General features: G+C 34.5%; 1 protein-coding gene across 1 annotated transcript in view; it reads left to right on the plus strand.

Moving 5' to 3' along the window:
• The window catches only part of LOC132741052 (collagen alpha-1(I) chain-like), a 141769-nt gene that overhangs the window by 101874 nt on the left and 15601 nt on the right, over positions 1–24294 (plus strand). Inside the window, 15 exon segments of the mRNA XM_060729137.1 lie at positions 4289–4848; positions 6051–6113; positions 7997–8074; positions 9626–9809; positions 11508–11659; positions 12539–12721; positions 13422–13776; positions 15250–15335; positions 19320–19382; positions 19640–19789; positions 20621–20794; positions 22154–22270; positions 22632–22766; positions 22768–23001; positions 23828–23938. Of these exon segments, the coding sequence (XP_060585120.1) occupies positions 4289–4848; positions 6051–6113; positions 7997–8074; positions 9626–9809; positions 11508–11659; positions 12539–12721; positions 13422–13776; positions 15250–15335; positions 19320–19382; positions 19640–19789; positions 20621–20794; positions 22154–22270; positions 22632–22766; positions 22768–23001; positions 23828–23938 (2645 nt within the window).

A 24294-nucleotide genomic window follows, 5' to 3' on the forward strand; every position in this document is an offset into this window, starting at 1 on the left:
GCCACATACATGTAGTCTGAGGCAGTTTTATTCTGCTGGATATATATATATAGCCAAACGATCTTGTATATTGAATTTCGTTCAACTTAGAATAGACTTTTCGAAATTCAAAGCAAGGCATATCTAAAATAAATTCCACAGGTAAAAAATGAAGGGTTAAAGCATTTTGTCACCTTAGTGCAATAACTGGTTAACTCCTATTAAATTCAGAAGGACTTAATGCATTACTGCTCTAAGATAGTTACAACTACAAGACAGCTTTGCAGTTAAGAAAAAGAAATCTCATGAAAATTTTTCTGCGAAATACACTGACAACCCGGAAAATTTGTTTTTATTTGAACAACAATTCATAGTTTCTTCCTATCATATATTCCAGACACTTTACTAACATAAATATAGACTTCATGTCTATAAAAAAATGAACATTTCATGATTTGTTTTATAAATACTCCTTTTTCTGAATTGTTCATGGATCCTGTTATTAAAAAAACATTAAAACATTATGCTGCAGAAATTGTGTACTTAATTATGTCTTGTGGGGGTTGCCGCCTTTCCTTGCTGATCTTGTTTATCATGTTTTCTGCACTTTAAATTTGAAATAGCTATAGTCAAACTTAAGTTTAATAAAGGAATTTCAGTATCAAAAATACTGGCCATCGATCGCCCGTCCAGAAGAGTAACAGTCATTTTAGATTTTGGAGGATAATGCGAGATACAGGTACAGAAAGATGCCCCAATTCCAGAAGCTCCTCCTGGTTCTTTAACATGCCAAATGTACACAGGACCTTGATTTTAATTAAAGTCTCATCCTAAAGATTGTTTTAGTAATTTTAGTTGGTCAGCCCGGAATTGAACCCAAAAGGTTGAGAGTGCAAGTCTCGCACTCTAACCAATAGCGCTAAGCGGTGTTCCATTTTACTGGTGCAGGAAGACCTCAGGTGTCCTTCCGTGCATTATTTCAGTCAGGAATGGGCACCTGAGAACCACCGACGTTCCGTAAGCTAGCTGGATAGCTTCCTCACATGAAAGAATCCAAAGTCCCTGTCGGGATTTGAACCCACAGTGGTGAAGGGGCAAGTGGTTTGAAGTGAACGACATTAATCACTCAGCCAGGGACACCCCTAAAAAAAAAAAAGTAATGATATCTATGAGATTGGTGTACTGCTGAAACACCATCAGATATCCATTTTTCGATGGCATGATAGAATGATGAAATAGAAAATATGAAAAAGACGTTAATGATCTACTCAGCCTTTATAGGGTGTTTTTTGTCCCATATTGTCTGAGGTTTCACCATTAAATTATTTCACATGCTGAGGAGGCATTCTATACTGATAGGCCTTTTCTCTTTCATACTGTCATAAATCAGTCCTCTAAATGCATTTCTGCCCTCGTTTTCAGTGCCTTTTTCTTTCTAGGGTCATTTTTTGCCTACTTGAAAGATAAATTTGAAATTTAAGTTTCTGCTTTCATCTTCAACTAAACATGCTGCTGGGTTTCAATACAGTTGCAATGATTTACTGAGAATTCCCAGAAATTAGTGAAAGGGACTGAGGTGTTTTGACATGGCCAGACTGGAAACAATTTTTTGAGATTATTTCTCAATTTGATGTAGATCTATACTAAAAACTTATGTGCAAAATTTCAAATCATTAGCTTGCTCCGTTTTTCCAGAATAATTATTACAATATTGAAAAATGACCCAAAATTGAAAAGCATCGCTTTTCATTGGATGATTGTGAGGTTTATATAATATATAAACACTGAGAACCCATTATGTTGGTTTTGTCATGGCGCGGCTCAAATATCTAAATATTTAATTGAACGCCAGATTAATCAGGGTTGTTAATAATAAATCTGATATCACACTTGCAAACAATCAAACAAATGAAATCTTGATCTGCTACCCACTATTTTATATTAATTGTTACATATATAGATAAGAAAATGAAATCACCAGAATGATTTATATGTTAAGATTGCACTAGATGTATAACTGGTTATCTAATGCTGACTGTTGATATGATAAGTCTAGCCTTATGTTATATATATATATATTTATGACTCATTGCCGAAAGTTAACCCAGAAAAATGTTCATGTACCAAAATAAAACTTTAATAACCGATGATTAAATGGGGTTTAATCGATGATCAAATGGGGGTATAACCAATGATTAAATGTGGGTTTAACCGATGATTAAATGGGGGTTTAACCAATGATTAAATGGGGGGTTTAACCGATGATTAAATGGGGTATACCCGATGATTAAATTGGGGTTTAACCAATGATTAAATGGGGGGTTTAACCAATGATCAAATGGGGGTATACCCGATGATTAAATGGGGGTTTAACCAATGATCAAATGGGGGTATACCCGATGATTAAATGGGGGTTTAACTAATGATCAAATGGGGGTATACCCGATGATTAAATGGGGGTTTAACTAATGATCAAATGGGGGTATACCCGATGATTAAATGGGGGTTTAACCAATGATTAAATGGGGTATACCCGATGATTAAATGGGGGTTTAAACTAATGATCAAATGGGGGTATACCCGATGATTAAATGGGGGTTTAACTGATGATTAAATGGGGGTTTAACCAATGATTAAATGGGGTTTAACCAATGATCAAATGGGGGTATACCCGATGATTACATGGGGGTTTAACCGATGATTGAATGGGGGTATGGGGGTTTAACCGATGATTAAATGGGGGTTTAACTGATGATTAAATGGGGTTTAACAGATGATTAAATGGGGGTTTAACAGATGATTAAATGGGGGGTTTAACCGATGATTGAATGGGGGTTTAACTAATGATTAAATGGGGGTTTAACCGATGATTAAATGGGGGTTTAACCAATGATTAAATGGGGGTTTAACCAATGATTAAATGGGGGGTTTAACCGATGATTAAATGGGGGTTTAACAGATGATTAAATGGGGTATAATAAATCTGTAAACTGAGTATAACAGATCAATAAATTGAATGGAATTGTCATATCAGTGGGGACATGGTCATGTCTTAAGTAAAGCTTGAGCTCTGGTGATTCAAGGATTTAGATAATTATAGACACCTAATCTTAGGAAGTGCAGGAAATAAGAATTAAGAACATTTTGGGTTTTGTCCTAACTAATCCGGAGGTACATTAACAAACTTTAACAGTCACAGCTTCAAAAATAAGTGCAACAGTTTGACTAATCTATTGTGATCAGTAAAGCACCAAGAAGCTTACTGTATAACAGTTAAAGTTTGTTTAAATGGTGGGGGGATTAGCTTGGAAAAAACCCACATTTGCCATGTTCCCGATAACATCTATTGCCAAGAAATTAGTACCAGAAATTAACAATAGACAATTTGTTGTTATTCCAAAATACTTACCCTGCTAAATATTTTAATACTCTAGCTAAATCAACAAAATCCTTAAAGTTACAGATCTGATATAAATTGTTGATAACTTTTTAACAGATTATTAAGATGGTATTAAAAGGACAATGCTGTGCATACAACCAATCTTTATTTCGTATCACTTGAAGCAAATAAAAACAAGGCTAATCTGCAAGTTTTCAAGGATCGGTGCATTTATGTTTTAGATTTTATTTTTTTTTGATGTGCAGACTTTAGAATGTTTGAACGCACTGTCTGACCTGAGTGCATTTGCTACTTCTGTGTCAACATGGATTTTAAAACAAAAATCAATACATACAGTTAAAAAAGTTTTAACGGGTGAAGGTGGGTGGGGATAGTTTTTATAGTTTTGGACAAAGCAGGGTTGGTTTTTTTTCTAGGATTTTGGGAACAATTGACCCATACCAATGGAATTGGGAATTTCAATGATTCTTTGTTAAAAATTGGGAAAAAATGCATGGCTTGAATTTTGTAGTGGTTTAATTAATGAAAAGAATCACTGCTGTCTAGGACGTCAGGTTGAAACATTTAAGCACCATAACAGTGAAGAAGCCCTTGTTTTCAAAGATTTTAGAATTTGTTATTCAATATTTCTATTTGTAACTTTCAATCGGGAATTGTTTTCTGTCAATTGGGAAAATAATATACTTTTTTTTAATTGGGAATATGACCAAATATTGGCTTTAAAATTAGCCAAAAAAAATCTCTGCAAAGTAAAACAAAAGTTACATTTTGCAAACCATTTAATTCTTGTTAAGCAGGCTAAAGAAGGGAAGTAACTCATTACAAACATTTTTGCATGTATTTTACAGTATTACCTCCCTTTAACATGTTTTTTTAACATGTTTTTTTTCCACTGTTTTGTATTTTCAGGGAAGGCACATCACGTTGACATTTTAAGCTTGATTGGAATGCCGTCGGAAGCAGCTGGTATTACATATTCAGTAGCATTGGGTGGATTTCCGTCATTTGCCATCACGTCAAGAGCGACAATAAAAGAAGCCTCTTCAGCAGAATATTTTCACGGCGACAAACTTTATAAAGATTTTGCTATCACAACTACTGTGCGACTTAAAAATGACTACGCAACTCTTTTCTCCGTTATGGATCCGTTTGGTGTAAATCAATTCGGTGTTCAGTTAGATAAAACTTTACAAAATTCTAAACCAAGAACTGCTGTGACTGTATATTACACATCATCAAATAATGGTCGCACGCGAAGGTCTGAAATATTAGGCAACACGTTTTATATACCTGATATATACAACCAATGGACGATACTTGGAATAAAAGTGAAAGGTGATACTATTTCGTTGTATAAAAGCTGCGAGTTAGTCGAAACAAAGTCAACACGGCCACGAGATCAGCTGAACTTCGAACGAGGATCAGCCTTGTACTTCGGTAGAACAAGATCGGGCTCAAAAAATTTTGTAGTAAGTTATTTATTATTAAAGGAACTCCACTGTCAGGTCTTAATAGCTTGAAATCATAAAATTTGTAATTTTTTCTTATATCAAATTTGCGGCTTAAAAATGGGAAACTTTGTAATAAATAATAGTTATATAGATATACTCGTTATTAGATTGATAATCAATTTTTTATGGCTGATTTAAGTGAAAAGCGTTGCAACGCTTTTCAATTTGGGTTAATTTGCGCTACTAATTTGTTCATCCCTTGAAAGCGGAATGAGTGAATGTTTCGAAATTTTGTACGTAAGTTTTTGGTCAGGATTTTGAAAAAAAAAAATTTTTGGTCCCTTCATGTCAAATCACCTCAGTGGTCCCTTTAAACATAATATTATCTTTAAGATTAACTCTATACTATGTATAATAAGCTATGTGAATATTCTTATATAGTAGGGATTTGTTGATTTATTTTGAATACTGGCATTATAAGTTTGATTGATACCTTGTATCCGGCGATTCCATATCGGTTAATATATCAAACAACAGAAAAAACTTAATTTTGATGCCATTTTTGGTGAATTGCGTGTCAACCTTGTGGCATATTCTATTGACAAATACTAAATTCTCGTATTAGGAATACTAAAATGCAGGAAAGGAATTCTGTGCAAATTTTAACAAATTCGAAAAAGTAGTCAATCTTACTAATGTACAGCTAAACTTGCAGCATTGATTATTACTTGAAACTGATTCACACATGTATTTTTTATTTACATCAATCTAATTTGTTTGTAATATAACAAATTATTAAATGATATATATCAAATATCAATCACTTTGTGTTGATACCTATATCGTGTAGATCATTCTGACTAATACACAGCCCTATTTTATGGCATATTTCGTTATTTTCCGTGAATCGTAAAGGTCTTATCAAATTCAGTATATTCTTTTTATTTTCCTTTTTGGCTTTTTTTATATGGATCAGAAGTATATGAGGAACTGCCCTACTCACTCCAGCGTCCAAATTAATGGTTAAAGTTTTTGTGCAGTCGAATGATATTTTAAAGGATTTACTAACTTTTTTAAAGGATTTACTAAATTTTTTTGTTTTATGTACCTACGTAAAAGGTAAAGCATTAATCAGGGGCAGATTTTAATTTAGAATTGTACCTACGTAAAAGGTAAAGCATTATTCAGGGACAGATTTTAATTGAGAATTGTATTTCCAGGGTGATATAATGGAACTCAAAGTACACGAAGACCCAACAAAAGCAGAAAACGGCGAATGCGACGTAAGTTGATTTTTAACTGAAATATATATAGAGGATATTGAATGAGTGTAGTTTAATACTAAATTTATTGAACGAGTTGAATAAAATCATATTATGCGAGCCTCTGGCGAGCATAATATTGTTTTATTCAACGAGTTCAATAAATTTAGTATTGAATCTACACGAATATAATATTCTATTTATCACATATATAAAATAAGAACAGTGAACTGTTAAAATGAGTAATTTTTCAATGACGCGCCCATAGTGTAACGCTAACACTAGCGCGCTTTAACGCTATGTTTCTTTATAGCGCAAATGACGTCACGTCAAAGTGTTATTACACTAGTGTAATATCGTTTTTATTAAATGGCTTTATTACACTCCCGCAACGCGGTTTATGTGATAAATGTAGTTATTCCATTGCTCTGAACAAATAACGTATCAAAGTTGTATTTTAATACTAAGCATTAAAAATTAGTATTAAGTAGGGTCTGAGTTTTCACTGAGAATTGTTTGACCATCAAAGTTAATTTAAGTTTCATCTGAGCATACAGATGTGCCAATGAAAACAGCTGATTTGACCATGGATTATTGGGGATATATCAATCTACAAGCTGAAAATACAACCGATTTTAACAGCATTTCAGCCAATGATATGGATCGCCAATCTGTTAATAACTAAAACCCTGTAAGGTCATTGATTTTGTTTAACATGCCCCTCACAACACCATGTTTTTTATCTACATTAAATATAATTATGACCATAGAAGCTGACCTCCTGAAGAAGCTGAAGAAGAAGACAGGACTTCCTTTGACCTCAATTAAATCATGTTGGACTAGTACTGGCATGCGAGCAGTTCCCGTACAGAAGCAGTACCCGTATTTTTCATTTAAACGCTTGATTTTTACTTGCATTCTTCAAAAATTCATTTCAAATCAAGCAGATATATAAACGTGACAAAATCTAAGTGTCAGTTCGGCAGTACTTATAAAAAGTCTCATTTTAAATCACCCTCACCTGTGCGTCGTCAAAACGTGACCTTGTTTTCTCTTGGGGATTCCGTCCTTGCGCGCATGCGCAAAAATACTTACACGTGAGGCATGTTAAAGGGTTTTCCACTAATACCACCTGTTTACAAATAAGTAGGCAATGTGATGAAAACTTGTTTATTTATCAGAATGTTGACCAATATTACTATATATAATAATTTTATGACTTTGATGCGTAAAATATCATGCATACAAGCATGCTATTGCATGTGAATGCGTTGGGGTAACGGTACCGGGTAATAGATAGTCCCGCGTTTAGTCTACGCTCTATTTCCTGAATTACATCTATTTATCTCTTAGATAATGGCCTGTTCAACAATTGTAAATGAAAAATAGGTCCGATAAAATAAAATTGTATAATTATAATGGGTTAGATTTTATGTACGGGAACTACTTCTCTTCATACAAAATAATGGATAATTTCGGTACCCCATATGAGGCCTCATAAGTAAGGGTTATTCTATGTTTAGAACATGATGGAATTTCCATGATTTGTGTGACGAGCCGAATATTGATGTGTAACATTCAAATTTTGGTGAGTGAGCGTAATAAAAAATAATGTTTAAGTAACTATGATTTGTGTACGGGAACTGCTCGCATGCCAGTAGTTATTTGGAATGAAATTGGTAATTTCTGGTTTAGTAACCAATAGTTGAGATATGACCAAAAGTGTTGAAATCAGTGTAAAAACCAGACAAATAAACACGTATCAAGAAAAAATTAAACTAACTAAGGTTCCTTCCTGTCCATCGAAATTTTGTTATCACTTTACCTTTGTTGATTTTATCCAAACCGTCATGTTTTTTATCAGTGTTGTTTTATTAATCTGTTTGTATATATATTTTTTCTAGGAATTAAACCGAGGCTCAGGTTCCGGTAGTGATGATGAAGATTTAACTGTGACAGACTTATATGATAATAGTATTGAGGTAAAAAATGATCATTTCTTCTATGCAATGTATCAGAGATGTAATATTTCTAATCCTTTAAAGCTGCATGTCTTTAGATGAGCCAAAATATTTCAATAAAACCAGAAAAATGTAATAAGATTTTAGGAAAAGTAAAAAGAGTCAAGAATTAAGTAATAATTTACATGTTATGTGTGATAATAATTGATTTTACAGTATTTATAACCATATTTCTACTGTGTAACTTAACCGCCTCCGTGGTCGAGGGGTTAGAGTCGATGACTTCTAATTCAGTTACCTCTCTGGTGTGGGTTCGATCCCCGATAGAATTGATGCTTTGGTAGTTTAGCAGGGAGGAAGGTAGTCTAGTACTGGTGTAACTCTCCAGGAACAATGGTTAGGAAACTACCCGCCTATATGACTGAAATACTGTTGGGAAAAGGCATAAAATCAAACAAACAAACAAATCTGTGTTACTAATGCAGTTAGGACTATTTTTGAATATTTTGATATCATTTTGGTCATTAACGTTGGTTGCGAGAGCTGTTTGTTACTTCACAATATTTTACTTTTAAATTCATTTTCAAAATTTTCAAGAAAATTAGCATGAATCTGGAGGCCTGCTGCTTTAAGATCACTTAACTCACCATTTTGTTAATGGTTAAGGTTCCAGGCCCCATGTTCACAAAGATTTAAGGATCAGGATCAAGATCAGGATCAAATTTGAAAACTCTATTAATCTTCATTGTTTATCCTCATAGATAAATATCTAATTATAAATTTGATAAAACTGGACTTGAAATAGCAAGTATATGAAATTTTAGAATAAATCAATTGTTAATTTTGCAAGATATGGGCATTTTACAGTTGATCCATATATTGATCCTGATCCTAAAATTGATCCTTATTTTGATCCAAATATTTTTGTATTTGTTTTGTTATTTGTTGATTTTATCCCAAAATAGTTTGTTTTCTTTGCAAATCAGCATATTTTTACATTTTGAATATTTACAATTTAATTCAACAAAACACAAATAATTTAAGTAACATTAAACAATTAAAATAAAATCAGGATCACTTGATCCTGATCCTGATCTTTTCTTAGTGAACACGGGGCCAGTATACCCTTTGAATACTGTTAAAATGCCCTAAAGATATGTTGCCTGCTTTTTAATTTGTCTTTTGAAATCTGTCTGTAATACGCAGGCTTCATAAACTCTGATCCTCCCCACTCATTGGTTTCTTATTTAAGACACAAGTCATGCTTTCTTTAGCTTAGGGACCATAATTATGCCACTTTTCATGTAAACTGGTACAGACATGTCACATAAAGGTTCCTTGATCACTGCGCATATGAACACATCTGCAGATGATTCTTAAGTTCAGAACTTTGACATTATCATGTTGGAATGTTGAATACTGCTTAACCTGGTGCTTATAATTGAAACTACTGTCCATGAGCAGGTTCAATCAAAACAAGTCTGCCATTTTGTTTGTTCTTTAAGGTTTTTTACCCCTCAGATTTTGTTCATTAAAATGATATATTTGATCTTTGTTTATGATTTTGTTTAGGTTGATAATGTACCAGAACCTGTCCAGACTGTGAGAGGTGAGAAAGGTGAACAAGGCATGAAAGGTGAACATGGTATGAAAGGGGAACAAGGCATGAAAGGGGAACCAGGGCCGTGTTGTGGAGCAGGAACACCACCTCCCATAGGACCGCCCCCAGATCCCACCCCAATAATGGGTCAAAAAGGTATATCATTGATGAGCTGCGTCACGACAAAACTAACATAGTGCGTTTTGCTACCAGCATAGATCCAGACCAGCCTGCGCATCCACGCAGTCTGATCAGGATCCATGCTGTTCGCTAATACCAACTCTATTACAAGTAGAGGAACTGATAGCGAACAGCATGGATACTGATCAGACTGCGCGGATGCACAGGCTGGTCTGGATCCATGCTTGTTGCAAACGCACTATGACGCAGCTCATTTCTTTTTAGCACCACTAGGCCCTACTTTGATTTTCATCATTACTAGAAATTTGTCATTGTATCATGATTAAATAGAATATTCTTTTTCTTTTTGATATCAAGCTGTCTATAAAATTGTCAGTATAACATTAATTTTCAAAACAAACTGGATTGATTGGAATTAATTTAGACAGAATGATACTTCTCTGCAATGTTCAAGTTATTGACTTAAGTGTCGTATACTGAATATAATTTTATGATTAAAAAAAATTAGCAAAATAACACGTCATTTGACAAATGTAATAGATATTTTGTTTAGACCTTTTAGTTGAGAACTGTTTATATATATTCATGTAAATACGAGGGTTGTCCCAAAAGTCCGTGACAAATTTTATAGCCGGTTCATTTTTAACGCCAATAGAAAATAATTCACACATATAACCGTTAAGTTTATTATTCAACATTACAACAAATCATTTATAAAAAATTTACCCTAGTTACTTAGAAATTTTCAGTATTAACAACATTGGTTTGAGTTGCCGGCGCACGTCAAATAATTTACATTTTGTTATGAATAGGCTGAAAGTAATTACGTATATTTCAAATATCTGATGATGTGTCTGCACAATGTCACGTTGACTTCCTCTGCTGCTATATTTAAATCATCTCTGAAAATTTTAGTTAAATAACTGAAAAAACGAAAAAGATACGAATAAATGAAAATATCTCATATAAAATAGGAAAGTTAAAATGGCGACGTTCGAAGAATTTGCGGCGCAGTGAACATGTCACTCAGATGCATGACTATTTCGAGATGACACATGTAACGATTTTCAACAAATATACCAAACATAACAGTTTAACAACATATTCTGAGCATTTGTGTACAAAAGGCATGAACGGAACCAGAGTTTTGTGCTACAAAAAGCGAAAATAAGGAAAACACGGATAGGAAGACCGATCTTCGTCGCCTATTTCCTACAGCTTAAAACAGGAGTAACGAGACCGCAAGTTAGCGTATAGCAAAAATTAATGTATGCCATCCAAACATTCAACAGACATTAACAGCCACATTATTTAAGTCAGAAATTGACGATTTATGGGTAACATTATTGCGTTGAAAGCCATTGAGAGTATTTGAGAAAGGCGCCTTATATAGATTTAACGCCGTCTTTGATGTTGGACGTGCGCCGCGATTCAGTTAGTTGCCATGGTGTTTATGGCATATTTTTGTTGTTTGTTGATATTTATCTATGAAAATTTGTGAAAATGTTTAAATTATATGGGTTTATAACATATTAAAATATCAAATTCGTACCTGTTTTATTTAGCTTTTAATCAATCTTGTCACAGAATATTGGGACAACCCTCGTATGTGGAGAAAAAGAAAGTCATAAATGGGAAATTATCATGTGATTTTTTATATGTATAAATTCCCGCTGCTGACTTTCTTCTAACTGTGTATATAATCTTGTTTAGGAGAAAGAGGTGGAATGGGTTTCCCTGGTGCAAATGGTAATGATGGCCTGCCAGGTTTAAAAGGTGAGCCCGGGGATCGCGGAGACACAGGAGCACCTGGTATACCAGGACCACAAGGACCACCTGGTGCCAAAGGTGACAGCGGAGATCGGGTATGTTATAATAATGATAATAATGAATGTATTGAACACGGAGGGGTATGTTATATCGGTGAATGTGATGAAGGTGGGGTAAAGTCAATTAAATGCTGTTACTGTCTAGAGTTGAAGTAGCTTGTTATTAAATATGGTGTGAGGACGTCCTGGTCACGGCACCAGAAAATGTTATAAAAGTCACCGTGATGAACATGGGGAAAGGTCAACTAAGGTAGTCTTACTGTACTGCTTTCCCGTCTAAAGGATTTCTAACATCAGCCAATATCGTAATAAATCGGTCATTTCCGGAGCGCTATTTTTCACAATCTTCGGTATTCAATAATTTTTAACAGTTTATAACTTGAATTTAGTATGTAATGATGAAGGATGAGTGATTGTAAATAATCTAATACCCAAGTTTTTGAAAAAAATAATGTTCCGGAAATAACCTATTTGCTACGATATTGACTGATGTTTTGTTTGGTTCCAGCACGGGTTTAATGCTCACAAAGAATAGTTTACAATTTAACTGAAAAAGAGTAGTCTGTTAAGCTAGAAATGTAATTATGGTCAATACCCATTAGCAGACTAATCTATTTATATGCATCTAATGTTCATGATATCAAAGGTATAACTATTTTTTCTAGATACACAAGTTTAGTCCTTAAATTTGATGTATATTTGAGATCAAAGTAAATTGAGTAAAACAACATAACAAATTCTGATAAAAAAAATACAAAAAAGAAGCATAATCATATTTGGATAGTTAAAAATAAAATTTTATTTTTTTCTCTCTAAATTGCAAATTTTATATGGTGTTTAAGAAACCAATCAATTTAATAGTTTCAAGAAATATAGCATATAATTCTATTTCAAAAATATGTTTTTGCATTTTAGGGTCCACCCGGTTTAACAATAATAGGCCCACCAGGACCTCCAGGTGAACCAGGACTCACACCGGAACAGCTACCTATACCTGAAGTCCAAAAAGGTCAGAAAGGTGACATTGGAATTGCCGGGTTACCAGGCTCGGATGGTCGTGATGGAAACCCAGGACCACCTGGACCTGTAGGACCTAGGGTAGGACGCAAGTTTGATCTTTATTATATCATTATTATTCCCCTTTCATGAACACCGGCCCCATTCTCAATTTGCTAATGAGAGCTCTGGAATTTCAAGATTAGAATTTCAAAATGTCAGAAAACAGTTATAACAGACTGTATAAATGTTTAGGCTGGCCTAGCTCTATACTGATGGCATGGGCGGTTCATAGCTTAATGTGTTATAAATCAGAAAATATCACTTTGATGAATTTTTTTGTCAGTATATATCACATTATATTCATCAGCTTAAGGAAGTCTATAAAGAAGATATTCAAGTTTTTTCTATAAATACAGGATGTATGTTCATCGAGTGGTATGAAATATGATAATTTTCATATCACAAAATGAAAATAAATCCTGTATTTAAAGAAAAAACTTTCTGTTTATTACTGGTATATACATTTTTCTTTTTTTAGACCTAACAATTTAAAAGGTTTCAACGTAAATTTTGTGTATTGGCTGAATTGAAAGGAGAGTAGTGTGGCAAGACACTAGTGAAAATATGGAAAGTATGTTTCACTCCAGGAAAAAGAATTTTTTTCAATAAATACAGAAAATGAGAATAGACATTTTATGTTATCAATATTTCTCAGTATTTCATTTATAAGTGTATAATAATTATTATTTTGTATATTATTATGTAGGGAGAGTCATTATATTTGTTTATAATTATACAGGGAGAGTCAATACGAGGTGACCCCGGGTTACCTGGACCAGCAGGTGAACCAGGCACCCCAGGACGTAATGGCTTGTTAGGACCACCAGGTCCCCCAGGGCCACCAGGACCCCCTGGCCCAAGTGGACCTGCCAGACCTACCAGTCTTCCTTTAATAGTTGATCCGGACACTATAGATGGTTCAGGGGAAATATCAGGAACTGGTGAGAAAGGTGAGAAGGGAGATGCTGGTCCCAGGGGACCAGCTGGCATTCCCGGGGAACCCGGAGCTGCAGGCCCCAGAGGTATGCCTGGAGAGTCAGGGGTAAGAGGACCACAGGGACAGGTTGGACCAATGGGACCCCAGGGTACACCAGGTAAATATTCTTTATTTTTTCTTTTCCACTGACAAAGTTTGTTTAATTCTTTATCTTAGTGATAATTTATTAAAGGCACATTATGCTCCAAAAATGCATTATATTTTTTATTTCCGGGGGTATTTCAATTTTTGTATTTTGATCATTATAATTTGTTATAATGGAGTGCAGCCCTTTTCCTAGCCATTTTGGGAAAAAGTACCTTAGGCAGTTTGGGAAATTTTGTACCAGAAATTACTTAATTGAGAAATATATTTGGGGTCTTTTAAAACCTACTTTCAGGCTCTTTTGGCATTGTGTAACATTGTTTATTTCAAACCATCGCAGATATTATCAACCAAAGCATAACACATACATTAAAGTTTGGAGATAAATGTGAGGAAATATCTTGGTTATCAAGAAATTTCAGTTCAATTGGGAATTTTATTTCAAGATTGGGAAAAAAATAAGCATATTTTCTGTTGGGAATTGATCATGGTAACACTGGGTTAAGGCATGGTTACTGTTGGCAAGAAAATGCATAAATAAATGTAGCAACTTAGGGAATAAACATATTTAGGAAGTAGTTATCAGTTTTAAATGCATTGCTGTAGAATAACGCACAGTTCAAGTTCAAATGCGCAAGAATATTATCACAGAGGCCAATTGGCCTGAGTGTCTAATTACAAAGCATTTGAACAATAAAAGATGGAGTACTATACTATAATGCAAGATAAATAAATATATCTATTTCCATTCTAGCATGCTAATAAAAAAAGAGAATTGGTGAAAATTTGTTGTTGAGCTACACTGTGTGTAGAAGTAACTTTTCTGAATAAATATGTAACATTTAGTTATTTTTGTTACATCATTTCGGTTAATAATTTTCGGTTAATGATGTTAAAGCAGTCCTTTTTTATGCTGTGCATATTTTGTGTAATAATGCAATTAATTGCATGATCTGTTTATGTTCTGGATATTCTTTAAATGTGCCTTATGCCTCAGAAACAAGTAAACTTTTACTTCTTTAGAAAGGGCAAGCATAAATTTCATAGCATTTACATAATGGTTTTGGAGCATGCTACTTAAATTAAGTAACACTAATAGTGAAATAATTTGTAATAAAGCTTTAAAAAGCAGCATAATGTAATCAGAGAAATATTTTGACTTCCATACTAAACACTTAATCACTATTACTGTACTCATTGCCAAAAAGCAACGAAGTATAGATGGTTCAGGTAATTGGCCAATGAGTAACTTTTTGAAAACAATAAGAGTATATCTACCAAAAATAAAAAAGCTTTTGAGAAATAAAAATAAAAGCATTTCAGGGGCATAATGGGCCTTTAACATATTCATATTTTTCAATATGCATGTGTAAATGTAAAGTTTAGCATGTAAATTGTAAATATGCATACAAGTTATTTTTTATTCATTAAAATGTTAATACATGTATTCTTTGACATGTAAATGTGTAAATTTTAAACCATACAGGTAAACCTGGTGTGTTTGAAGGTGATTTAGAAGATCTGAGAGGTGACCCAGGACAACCTGGAGTATCTGGACCCCCAGGACCTGCTGTATGTATATATTATCATATATTAAAAACTCAATTCATGATGTACATGGTTATTTTTAATAGTCATTATCTTGAATTGGTGGAGAGATAGAAACAAGCATTGATTGCCAGATGTAGAACAAATAAATTCATGAAATTTACAGATGAAAAATAAATTCATGAAATTAACAGATGAAAAATAAATAAATTCATAAAATTTAGATTATATGCAATAGTTTCTAGAAAAACCAGTCTAATAACACCCCACCGATGTAAGACCAATCGTGTGTTTTTAATGATGTCATTCCCTCGTGTCTTTTATGAAGAATTATGAATAATGAATGTTGTTATTAGTAAGACATCACTGTGTTGTTATAATTGATACAATACGAAGTTGTAAATTCATGCACAACTATAAGAAAAAAGTGCTAAAATAAAAAATATCAGTTTTCGTAATTCTTTTGAAATATTAATCTGTAATATGCAAGAAAAAGAATCAAACACTGGCTATCATCTGACCGACAGCAATATCTAGCTCCGGGATAAATGTTTAGCGGAAAAAAGGCAGAGCCTCGTGTCTGCCGTAAACAGTTAACCTCAAGTAAAATATTCCTGTCTGTACCGGCAGCCAGTGTAAGATTCTTATACTGAAGAGGAAATTGGTCTACAGTGGGCTGCTTTCCAAATGTTATACTGTATTTACCTGTTATAAGAATATTTTCAACTTGTAAAATATTGTGTGTTAAAATGGAAATAATTTTGTGTTTTTTAAAAAACTGTCAATTAAAGGAGTGGTAAGGATGTTCATGTTGTAACATTATGTGCCTCGTTTTCATAAATTGAGTGTTGTCTGGTAAATTTCATTCTTCCGTTGCTTTACTCGGGGTTCAAATTTAAGAATTGAAAGTTTGGTTATGAATTATGAAATCCGATTTTGTGAAAGTAATTTGACAAGTCGGATGGTTATCAAAGTGAACACTCACTGCTTTCACGTTTTGTAAGTGCTTAAGATGCTAAAATTTAGCCCTGTGTACTCAATTTCTTTTTATGCCCCCACAAAGTGGGAGCATATAGCGTTGCATTTGTCCCTACGTCCGTCCCTCCATAAGTCCGTCCATCTGTCCGAGCAAACATTTGATTATTATGAGCTTCATTCTGTAGTTAAATAAAAAACGAAAACTCATAATATTCAAATTAAGAGCTATTTTTTTTGTTTTTATGAGCTTATTTTGCTTATGGACGTTGGTCCAGGTGGTAATTATGAGCTGATTTGCCTCATAAACATCAAATTTTGGTACGTCCCTACGTCCCGAAATCTTGTGAACGCAACTCCTGTTAACCCGGATGGCAGATTTTGCTTAAACTTCCAGGGATGAACAACCTTAATGTGTAGATGGTAGTAAAAGAAGGAATTTTTTGCTGCGACCTAATTTAACAGAATTATGGCCCTTTGTTGATTTTTTCACTATATACTATATATATGTTGTCAGTGGGGGCATCCGTGTCCTTTGGACACAGTTCTAGTTTCCAACTTTTGTTGCAAATTAAAATAATGTCTTTCTTTTATTTCAAAACATGTGAAATTCAAATTGCTTTGTCTTCTTTACCTCAGCTTCTTGAAGAGAAACATGGGGTTTTCTTCTCACTTAGACATTGGCTTTGGCATCAGCGTTAAAATTTAGTCAAAAGTTTTTACATACAATATAATATCTCATCAAACACTAATGACATTCCCTTGTAACTTCACAATTATTTGGAAGCATAATACGACAATCACTTTTAAAGGTCCATAATTCTGACATGGATTTTGAATGAATTACAGCCCTTTTTGAACTTTGAAAATTCTTGGTTAAAGTTGTTTTTTTTTGGTAGCATTACTCTTCAAAACAACTAAAGACTCTTTATACAGGTTTGCATGATCATAATCGTAGATCACTTACCAAGGCTGATAACTCTCTCATGGATGTTGACTGCATAATGGCCCTTTTTAACCCTTGAAAACTTTAGTTCAAGTTATTTGTACAATATCAATCTTCTTACTACTGAAAGTATTCACATGAAACTTATAACATGTCTTTGGGATCATAATTGGATGTCGCTATCCAAGTCCCATAACTCTGACATGGAATTTGACTGAATTATGGCCGTTTGTGAATTTAGAAAAATTTTGGTTTAAGTTTTGCAAATGCAACATTGATCTTTCATATAGAGCTACTGATTGTATTCACTTGAAACCTGCTTTTTGAATTACAACTCATGGCCAATAACTCTTGCATGAATTTTTAATGAAATATTTAGGCCCGTTTGTGAATTTAACAAAATTCTTTGTTCAATATCCAAGACTCATTACTACATGTATGTCACGTACATTATTTATATTTTTTGTGAAAAATCTCCCTCTTTGTTAATTCTTACATTATCCAGGCTCTTAGTTTATTATCAAGCACTGAGAATAGTCAAGCACGCTGTCCTATTTTCGGACTGTCCTGTTACAATACAGCTCTTGTTAATTAAGATATCCATGTTGCGACTCAACGGTTACCTTGACAACACTCAATAATATTACATGTTTAGTTTTGACCACAGGACTGTTGTAAGTCCTCCTTTATTTTATATATAAGTTACTGCAGTTTTGCAGTCAACCTTTGAATTGTATAATTTTATGTATTGTATCATTTTGTGTTATATTTCTTATGGTTACATTATTTACTCCATCTTTTTCTGTTTTTCTGATCAGGATCCATGCTGTTCGCTTACCAACTCTATTTCAAGTAGAGAAACTGATAGCGAACAGCATGGATCCTGATCAGACTGCGTGGATGCGCAGGCTGGTCTGGATCCATGCTGGTCGCCAACGCACTATGTTGGTTTTGTCGTGACGAGGCTCATTTAATTGTAATAGGTTATTTAAATTTTATAAAAAAATAATGATAATAATATAAGAATAAAGTAGAAAGTAAGAGATATATATTCTAGGAAGAAATTTAAATGTACAGAATTTAAATGGGAAGCATATGATATTAGTAAAAACATTTGTTCTTAGAAATATTCATTCATAAAATTTTCTTTCATAGATATCTCTGTTTAGTAACCCCCGCTTTCCCTTACATGTGAACTTTTTAATGATCAAGTGAAAAAGAGGGAGACTTTGCAATTTTATTCATTGTCATATGTACATGTGTTTAAAAAGTTCCATGATTCTGTTTAAGCTCTGGTGTGTATTTTGAACAATTTTATTACTTATTGTCTCTAGAGTAAATTTTTTTTAAATTAGGCGAGTGTTTCACTAATATTCTGTAAGTTTAGCATTTCTTTTACCTAAATTTGTACTTACCTTAAACACAAATTTTTGTTGGTTGCATTTCACTAATTTACGCCAGCAATAAGTGAGCGAAACTTTGCGTTTGAAACTACGCAAATGCGTATCTTAGAAAGTTTAATGAAACACAAATAAATATGTAAGTTCTGTTTACACAAAAAGTTACATTTAAACTCAAGATACGATAACGTGTGTTAGTGAAATGCACCCCTGGATTGCAGTTATGATCAGACTTGATTTCATAATTATGTCCCCTTGTGGCTGATGTATTGTCTTGATAAGTTGAGGCAACAGAATTACAGCCACCGTTTATCCCTGGGTTATCATAAGAGATGACTTGATGGGTTGAAATTCCTGGAGTCTATGCATCCCTCAGCTCCAATAGTTTTAGTTTTACCCCTGGTGTTGCTTAAAGTTCGTAACACTTGAGGTTAGCCGAAATCCTCTTCCCTATTTGACATTGGCATATGACCTTAATTGTGTTGGTATGCCATAAAACCAAACAAAACAAATAAATCTCATAATATACCTTAGAGGGCATCAATGCATACTATACTGGTGTTAATGTTTTTGTCTATCTTAGAATATCTGACAATCTATCAATTCCCTCATTTTCTCAGAAATTTACCTAGGTAAAAAGGAATTTAATTTTTCACATTAATAAAAGAGCATGTAAATGTATTTCAGGGAATGCCCGGACCTGCTGGAGTACCTGGATTACCTGGTGTGCCTGGAACTAAAGGAGATAAGGTAAGTAACCTAATCATCTGGTAATTTATTTCAAACATATTAAATAATTATTTGCATAGATTAATATACTATGAAAATTTTCAAGACTTAAGTTACAGTCAGATATCTTCATCCTCAAAGAAGGCCACTAGATTTTTGTCCATGTAAATGTGTCTTAAAATGTTTCAATATGAACATGCATATGTGCATGGTCTGTAAAAAAACACATTTTGATAGGACATTCAAAATTTTATGACTTTTTTTTCTGTTTTACTCAGGGTCAGGACGGTTATCCAGGAGAGCCAGGTGTCCCAGGATATGAGGGACCAGCTGGTCCTAACGGTGCACCAGGACGTGATGGTCGCCCAGGACAAGACGGAAAACCGGGAGTCCCAGGTCCACCGGGACCACCTGGGCCTGTTGTGGAGGTATGTAAAAAAAGAAATGAAATTAACACATAGCTTGTTCATACAAGTTTAGAAAGAGATACTCGGGCAAAATAATGGCATGTATGTTGAACGAAATTTAGACTCCAAACGAAACTCCAAATAGTTTTAAAACAAGTCATGTGACTTGAACAAACCCTTGAAGTTAAAATAACAGATATTTTGGATATTGTATGATTGAAACAAGTCTAAGTCATTCATTTGACATGTTCTTTAACATTTCCAGAGTTCACTGTGACAACTTTTGTGAAATCTTAATGCTCTAACCTGACCCACATGTGTCAAGTTAGGAACCACCATTTTATTCTTTATTGGTGAAAAGTTTTGTTCCTTTGTGTCTAGTGTATTCGTTTTGAGGACATTAACAGATAAATGAATGAGAAATGAAAATTTTGCCTGTGTCTCCATTTAAATGGTTAGTGAACAGGTAAAAATAAAAAATTAGCTCGGCATTTTGCCATAATTGTGTTAAAGTTTATATTTAACTGTAAAAAATAAGCTATAAACCATGTATCCAACAGAAATTTCTATATAGATCATTCAGAAGATATAGTAATGCTCAATTCTTTTTAGCTGTAATCTCAAAAATTATTATTATAATTACTGTCATTTTTCCCAAAAATGTTATTACCTACCTTGACTGTCAGGTAAATAGTATATAGAATTCAGAATCTTGTGTTTGGAAACTAAAAGGATATCCCCAACCCAAAAGGCATGAATTAAAATGCAAGTTTTATAATACAAGAGGACATTACCAAGGACTGACTTGTTAACACTAGCTCATACTGACTTTATTATAATTGATTATTTCAGATTACTGGTGAAGTGCAAAGTGGACAACAAGGACCAACTGGGCCATCAGGTCCTAGAGGTTTACCCGGACCTCAGGGTCAGGTAGGACTCCCGGGTGCTCAGGGAGATCCTGGCATGAAAGGAGACAAAGGTGATATGGGGGCTAGAGGAGAAAGAGGGCACACTGGAGACCAGGTATAAACTTTGTTTGAAGTCAATTTAACCCTTTCCCCCATGAGCATATTGTGAAAAATGGCCGTTTTCACTGAAAAGCCTCCTGTTACAAGTTCAAACTGCTATGAAACTATGAAAAATGCTTCAATACTAATCAAACTTGGCACAAATGTTGACTGGACCATTGCCTTTGTAACGACATGCTCAGTCTTAAATTTCCTGTTACCATGGCAACGAGGGGACATCTCAAAATTGCCAAAAATAACTATTTTCCCTCGATTTTTTCCATCAAAATTTATTCAAAGTGCTGCAACTTCTCAAGGGATTGAGATAGAGTCAAAGGCTTTTCAGCGTTGGTTAAACGTTACATTATGATCGACCTGGGGTCATTTTTAGCCTCTCACAAGTCCAAAATTTTCTTGGCGAAGTTAAAACTTATGTTTGGGGCCCAAATAGGACATTTTTTCACTATTTGAGACCTAAAAAAAGGGGGGGGGGGGTCGAAAGTGCGTTGTTTCGCGTATATATGTGGTAAAGGGTTAATAAGGAAATTTTATGTGTTTTAGATAAGGTTTTATAAATTACAGCTTGTAAAGAAAGCTACAGTAAATACAGAATATTATGTTGTAGTAGCTATCTGAGGCTTTGTATTTTGTTACAAGCAGCATTAGAAAATTGATATCTTGAGAGACTGAGGTTTCGAGCGAGATTATAATTTTCCCATGCTGGGAGTAGCAAAATACATGGTCTCAGAAGTGTACTTCAACATAATTATCCTTCACGCTTTAAGACAAATAAAACTTGATACCCTCACCACTGTGGGTTCAAATCCCGACAGGGACTTTGGATTCTTTCATGTGAGGAAGCTATCCAGTTAGCTTACGGAACGTCGGTGGTTCTACTTAGGCGCCCGTTTGTGCCTGAATAATGCACGGAAGGGCACCTGAGGTCTTCCTCCACCAGTAAAGCTGGAAGGTCACCATCTGACCTATACTGTGTCGGTGTGACGTAAGACCCAATTAAACAAACAAAAAAAAACAAATAAAAGTTTCAATATTCTAAACTTCTTATTTATAGCTGTCAAGAAATAAAATTCACGAATAACGGAGGATTATGTAATTTTTGCAAAAAGGGCCAAGCCTTTGATAGTTTTGCAACCCATTTCCAAATGTTACATAACACATACCTCAAATGGTGACCAATTTGAAATTTTCAAACATGTTTATTTTATATTTACAAAGAGACCTTGAAGCAATTATTGATATTTTTAAATATAAAATTTTAGCATGGTATATTCTGCAAACTGATAATATAAGCTATATTATTTAAATTATAAGTATTACATGTAAGACACATATATGATTATCGTTTACATTTCAGGGCGCTGATGGCATGCCAGGTTCGCCTGGGGTACCAGGTGAGCGCGGTTCCCCCGGAGTGGCCGGTCTTCAAGGTCCACCAGGAGAGCCTGGTATCCCTGGAAACCATGGAATGAAGGTAACCGCTCAATTCTCTGACCAACAGTCATTATGTCCTTAAATTTAGTCAAAACAAAGGCATCGTAAGGTCATAATCCAGGATGAGGCAATATTTCTATGTAACATTTGATATCAGACATTGTGTCTAATTGTTATTTGTCTCCTTTGCGGATTTAGAAATCAATTGGTTAGTAGTCGGTCACTTTCGAAGAAACAAATTTATTTGTATGTTGTTTTTTACGTCAATTTCAACACAATGTTTGTTCACATCGCTAACCAGCTTTCTCGCATAACCGGTACTTACCAGTTTTGTATAAATAGAGATAAGCAAACAAAAAAGGGGGAACAAGAATAAGTCAAAGTTTTAATTATTGTTACAGGGACAGAGAGGTGATCAGGGAGAGCATGGTCTTCCAGGGAATTCAACTATCGGACCTGAGGGCCAGCTGGTAGACCCGGCCCTCCGGGTAAACCCCGGTTCCTCCAGGGCCTCGAGGTCCCAACTGTTCCATTATGGATATTGACTTAGACACAGAGGGCTCTGGAGAGTTGGCAGTAGGTGGATCTAATTGTGGAAATGGTGAACCTGGTGTAAAAGGTGAACCTGGTGAGAAAGGAGAGAAGGGCGACACCGGAGCTACCGGACCTAAAGGATCAATGGGAGATACAGGCGAACCAGGACGTCCTGGTCCTGTTGGACCTGAAGGTCTCATGGGACCCCAGGGTGAACCAGGATCTACAGGAATTATGGTAAGTATATAGTAACACTAAGGACAAGACGCTGGTGTCATAGTGTAGTTTTGAACCAGTGACATACATTTAACATGGAAAATGTTTGGATATATGCTGAAAGTCACGTTGTGCCTGATTTGTATTTTTATGCTTACTTTTACTTAAATCCTACAGTATTGACAGTGATAACTTTGCTAGGGTTATGCTTGATTTAACTTGAATTGAGTTTATGAATGACGTTTTCGGGAATTTTGATCCCAATTTTTTTTAACTTATGCTCCCACAGTGAAGTGTCTGTTATTTTAGTCTGAGTATGAACACAACATTTCAATATCAAACAGGCATCCATACAGTCTACCAGAAAAACACACTAACTTGTCTTATGTTATTTCTGTTTAATTATAAAATTTGTTAAAAAAAAATCTGAAAAAAACATGTGAAGGAATTGACTCGAGCAATGCAAGCTGTAGAATTTGATTTTTTCTTGGCGCCAAGGTCTATGAGCTTTATACGGAGGCAAGCGTTATAACGGGGCGTGTTATAATGGGTCAGCAGTGTATTTCGTATATAGAAAATAACTGTATTGTCATCAGAAAACTTAAATGTGTAAGAAATACAATTCCAACCCCCATTATACCGTGCCCGTTATGACATCCACATTATAACACTAATTTCTTGAGGGGCTGAAAAAAAACAACAAATGAGCTGCGCCATAACAAAACCAGCTTAAAACTTTATAACAAGTCGCAAACCCATCATGTTGGTTTTGTCATGGCGCGGCACAAATGTGCATGTATACATTAATGTCAGATTTGTGATAATAATCAGCTGTATGTTACAACAGGGTCCTAAAGGAGATATGGGCGATAGAGGACTTCCCGGTTTAACTGGACCTGCTGGACCACCAGGGCCGGCTAGCCTACTTTCTGGACAGGAAGCAGTTGCAGGGCAAAAGGTAAAACATAGTAAATGAATCAAATTAAATTTCTTTAATATATGATAATTATATCGGACATTAAATTTTTATGCCCCCGCCATGTAATGGCCGGGGCATATAGTGTTTCCCTATTCCGTCATTCCGTCATCATCAGTTACCGTTCATTATCTTAGTAATGGTTGCATACATTCCAACCAAATTTCATATATGGATATGTAATGAGAAAATACAGGTGAAGTTCAATTTGGTCATGTTTCAATGATTTTTGGCAGAGTTATGCCCCTTTTACTTTAAAATAATATGAAATTTTCAGTTTCCGTTCATTATCTCCCCAATGGTACAACACATTCAACTCAAACTTGATATATGGATAT

Source organism: Ruditapes philippinarum, unplaced genomic scaffold (genome assembly GCF_026571515.1).
Source record: "Ruditapes philippinarum isolate M1 unplaced genomic scaffold, ASM2657151v2 ctg698_1_1_1_1, whole genome shotgun sequence".
Taxonomy (NCBI): Eukaryota; Metazoa; Mollusca; class Bivalvia; order Venerida; family Veneridae; genus Ruditapes; species Ruditapes philippinarum.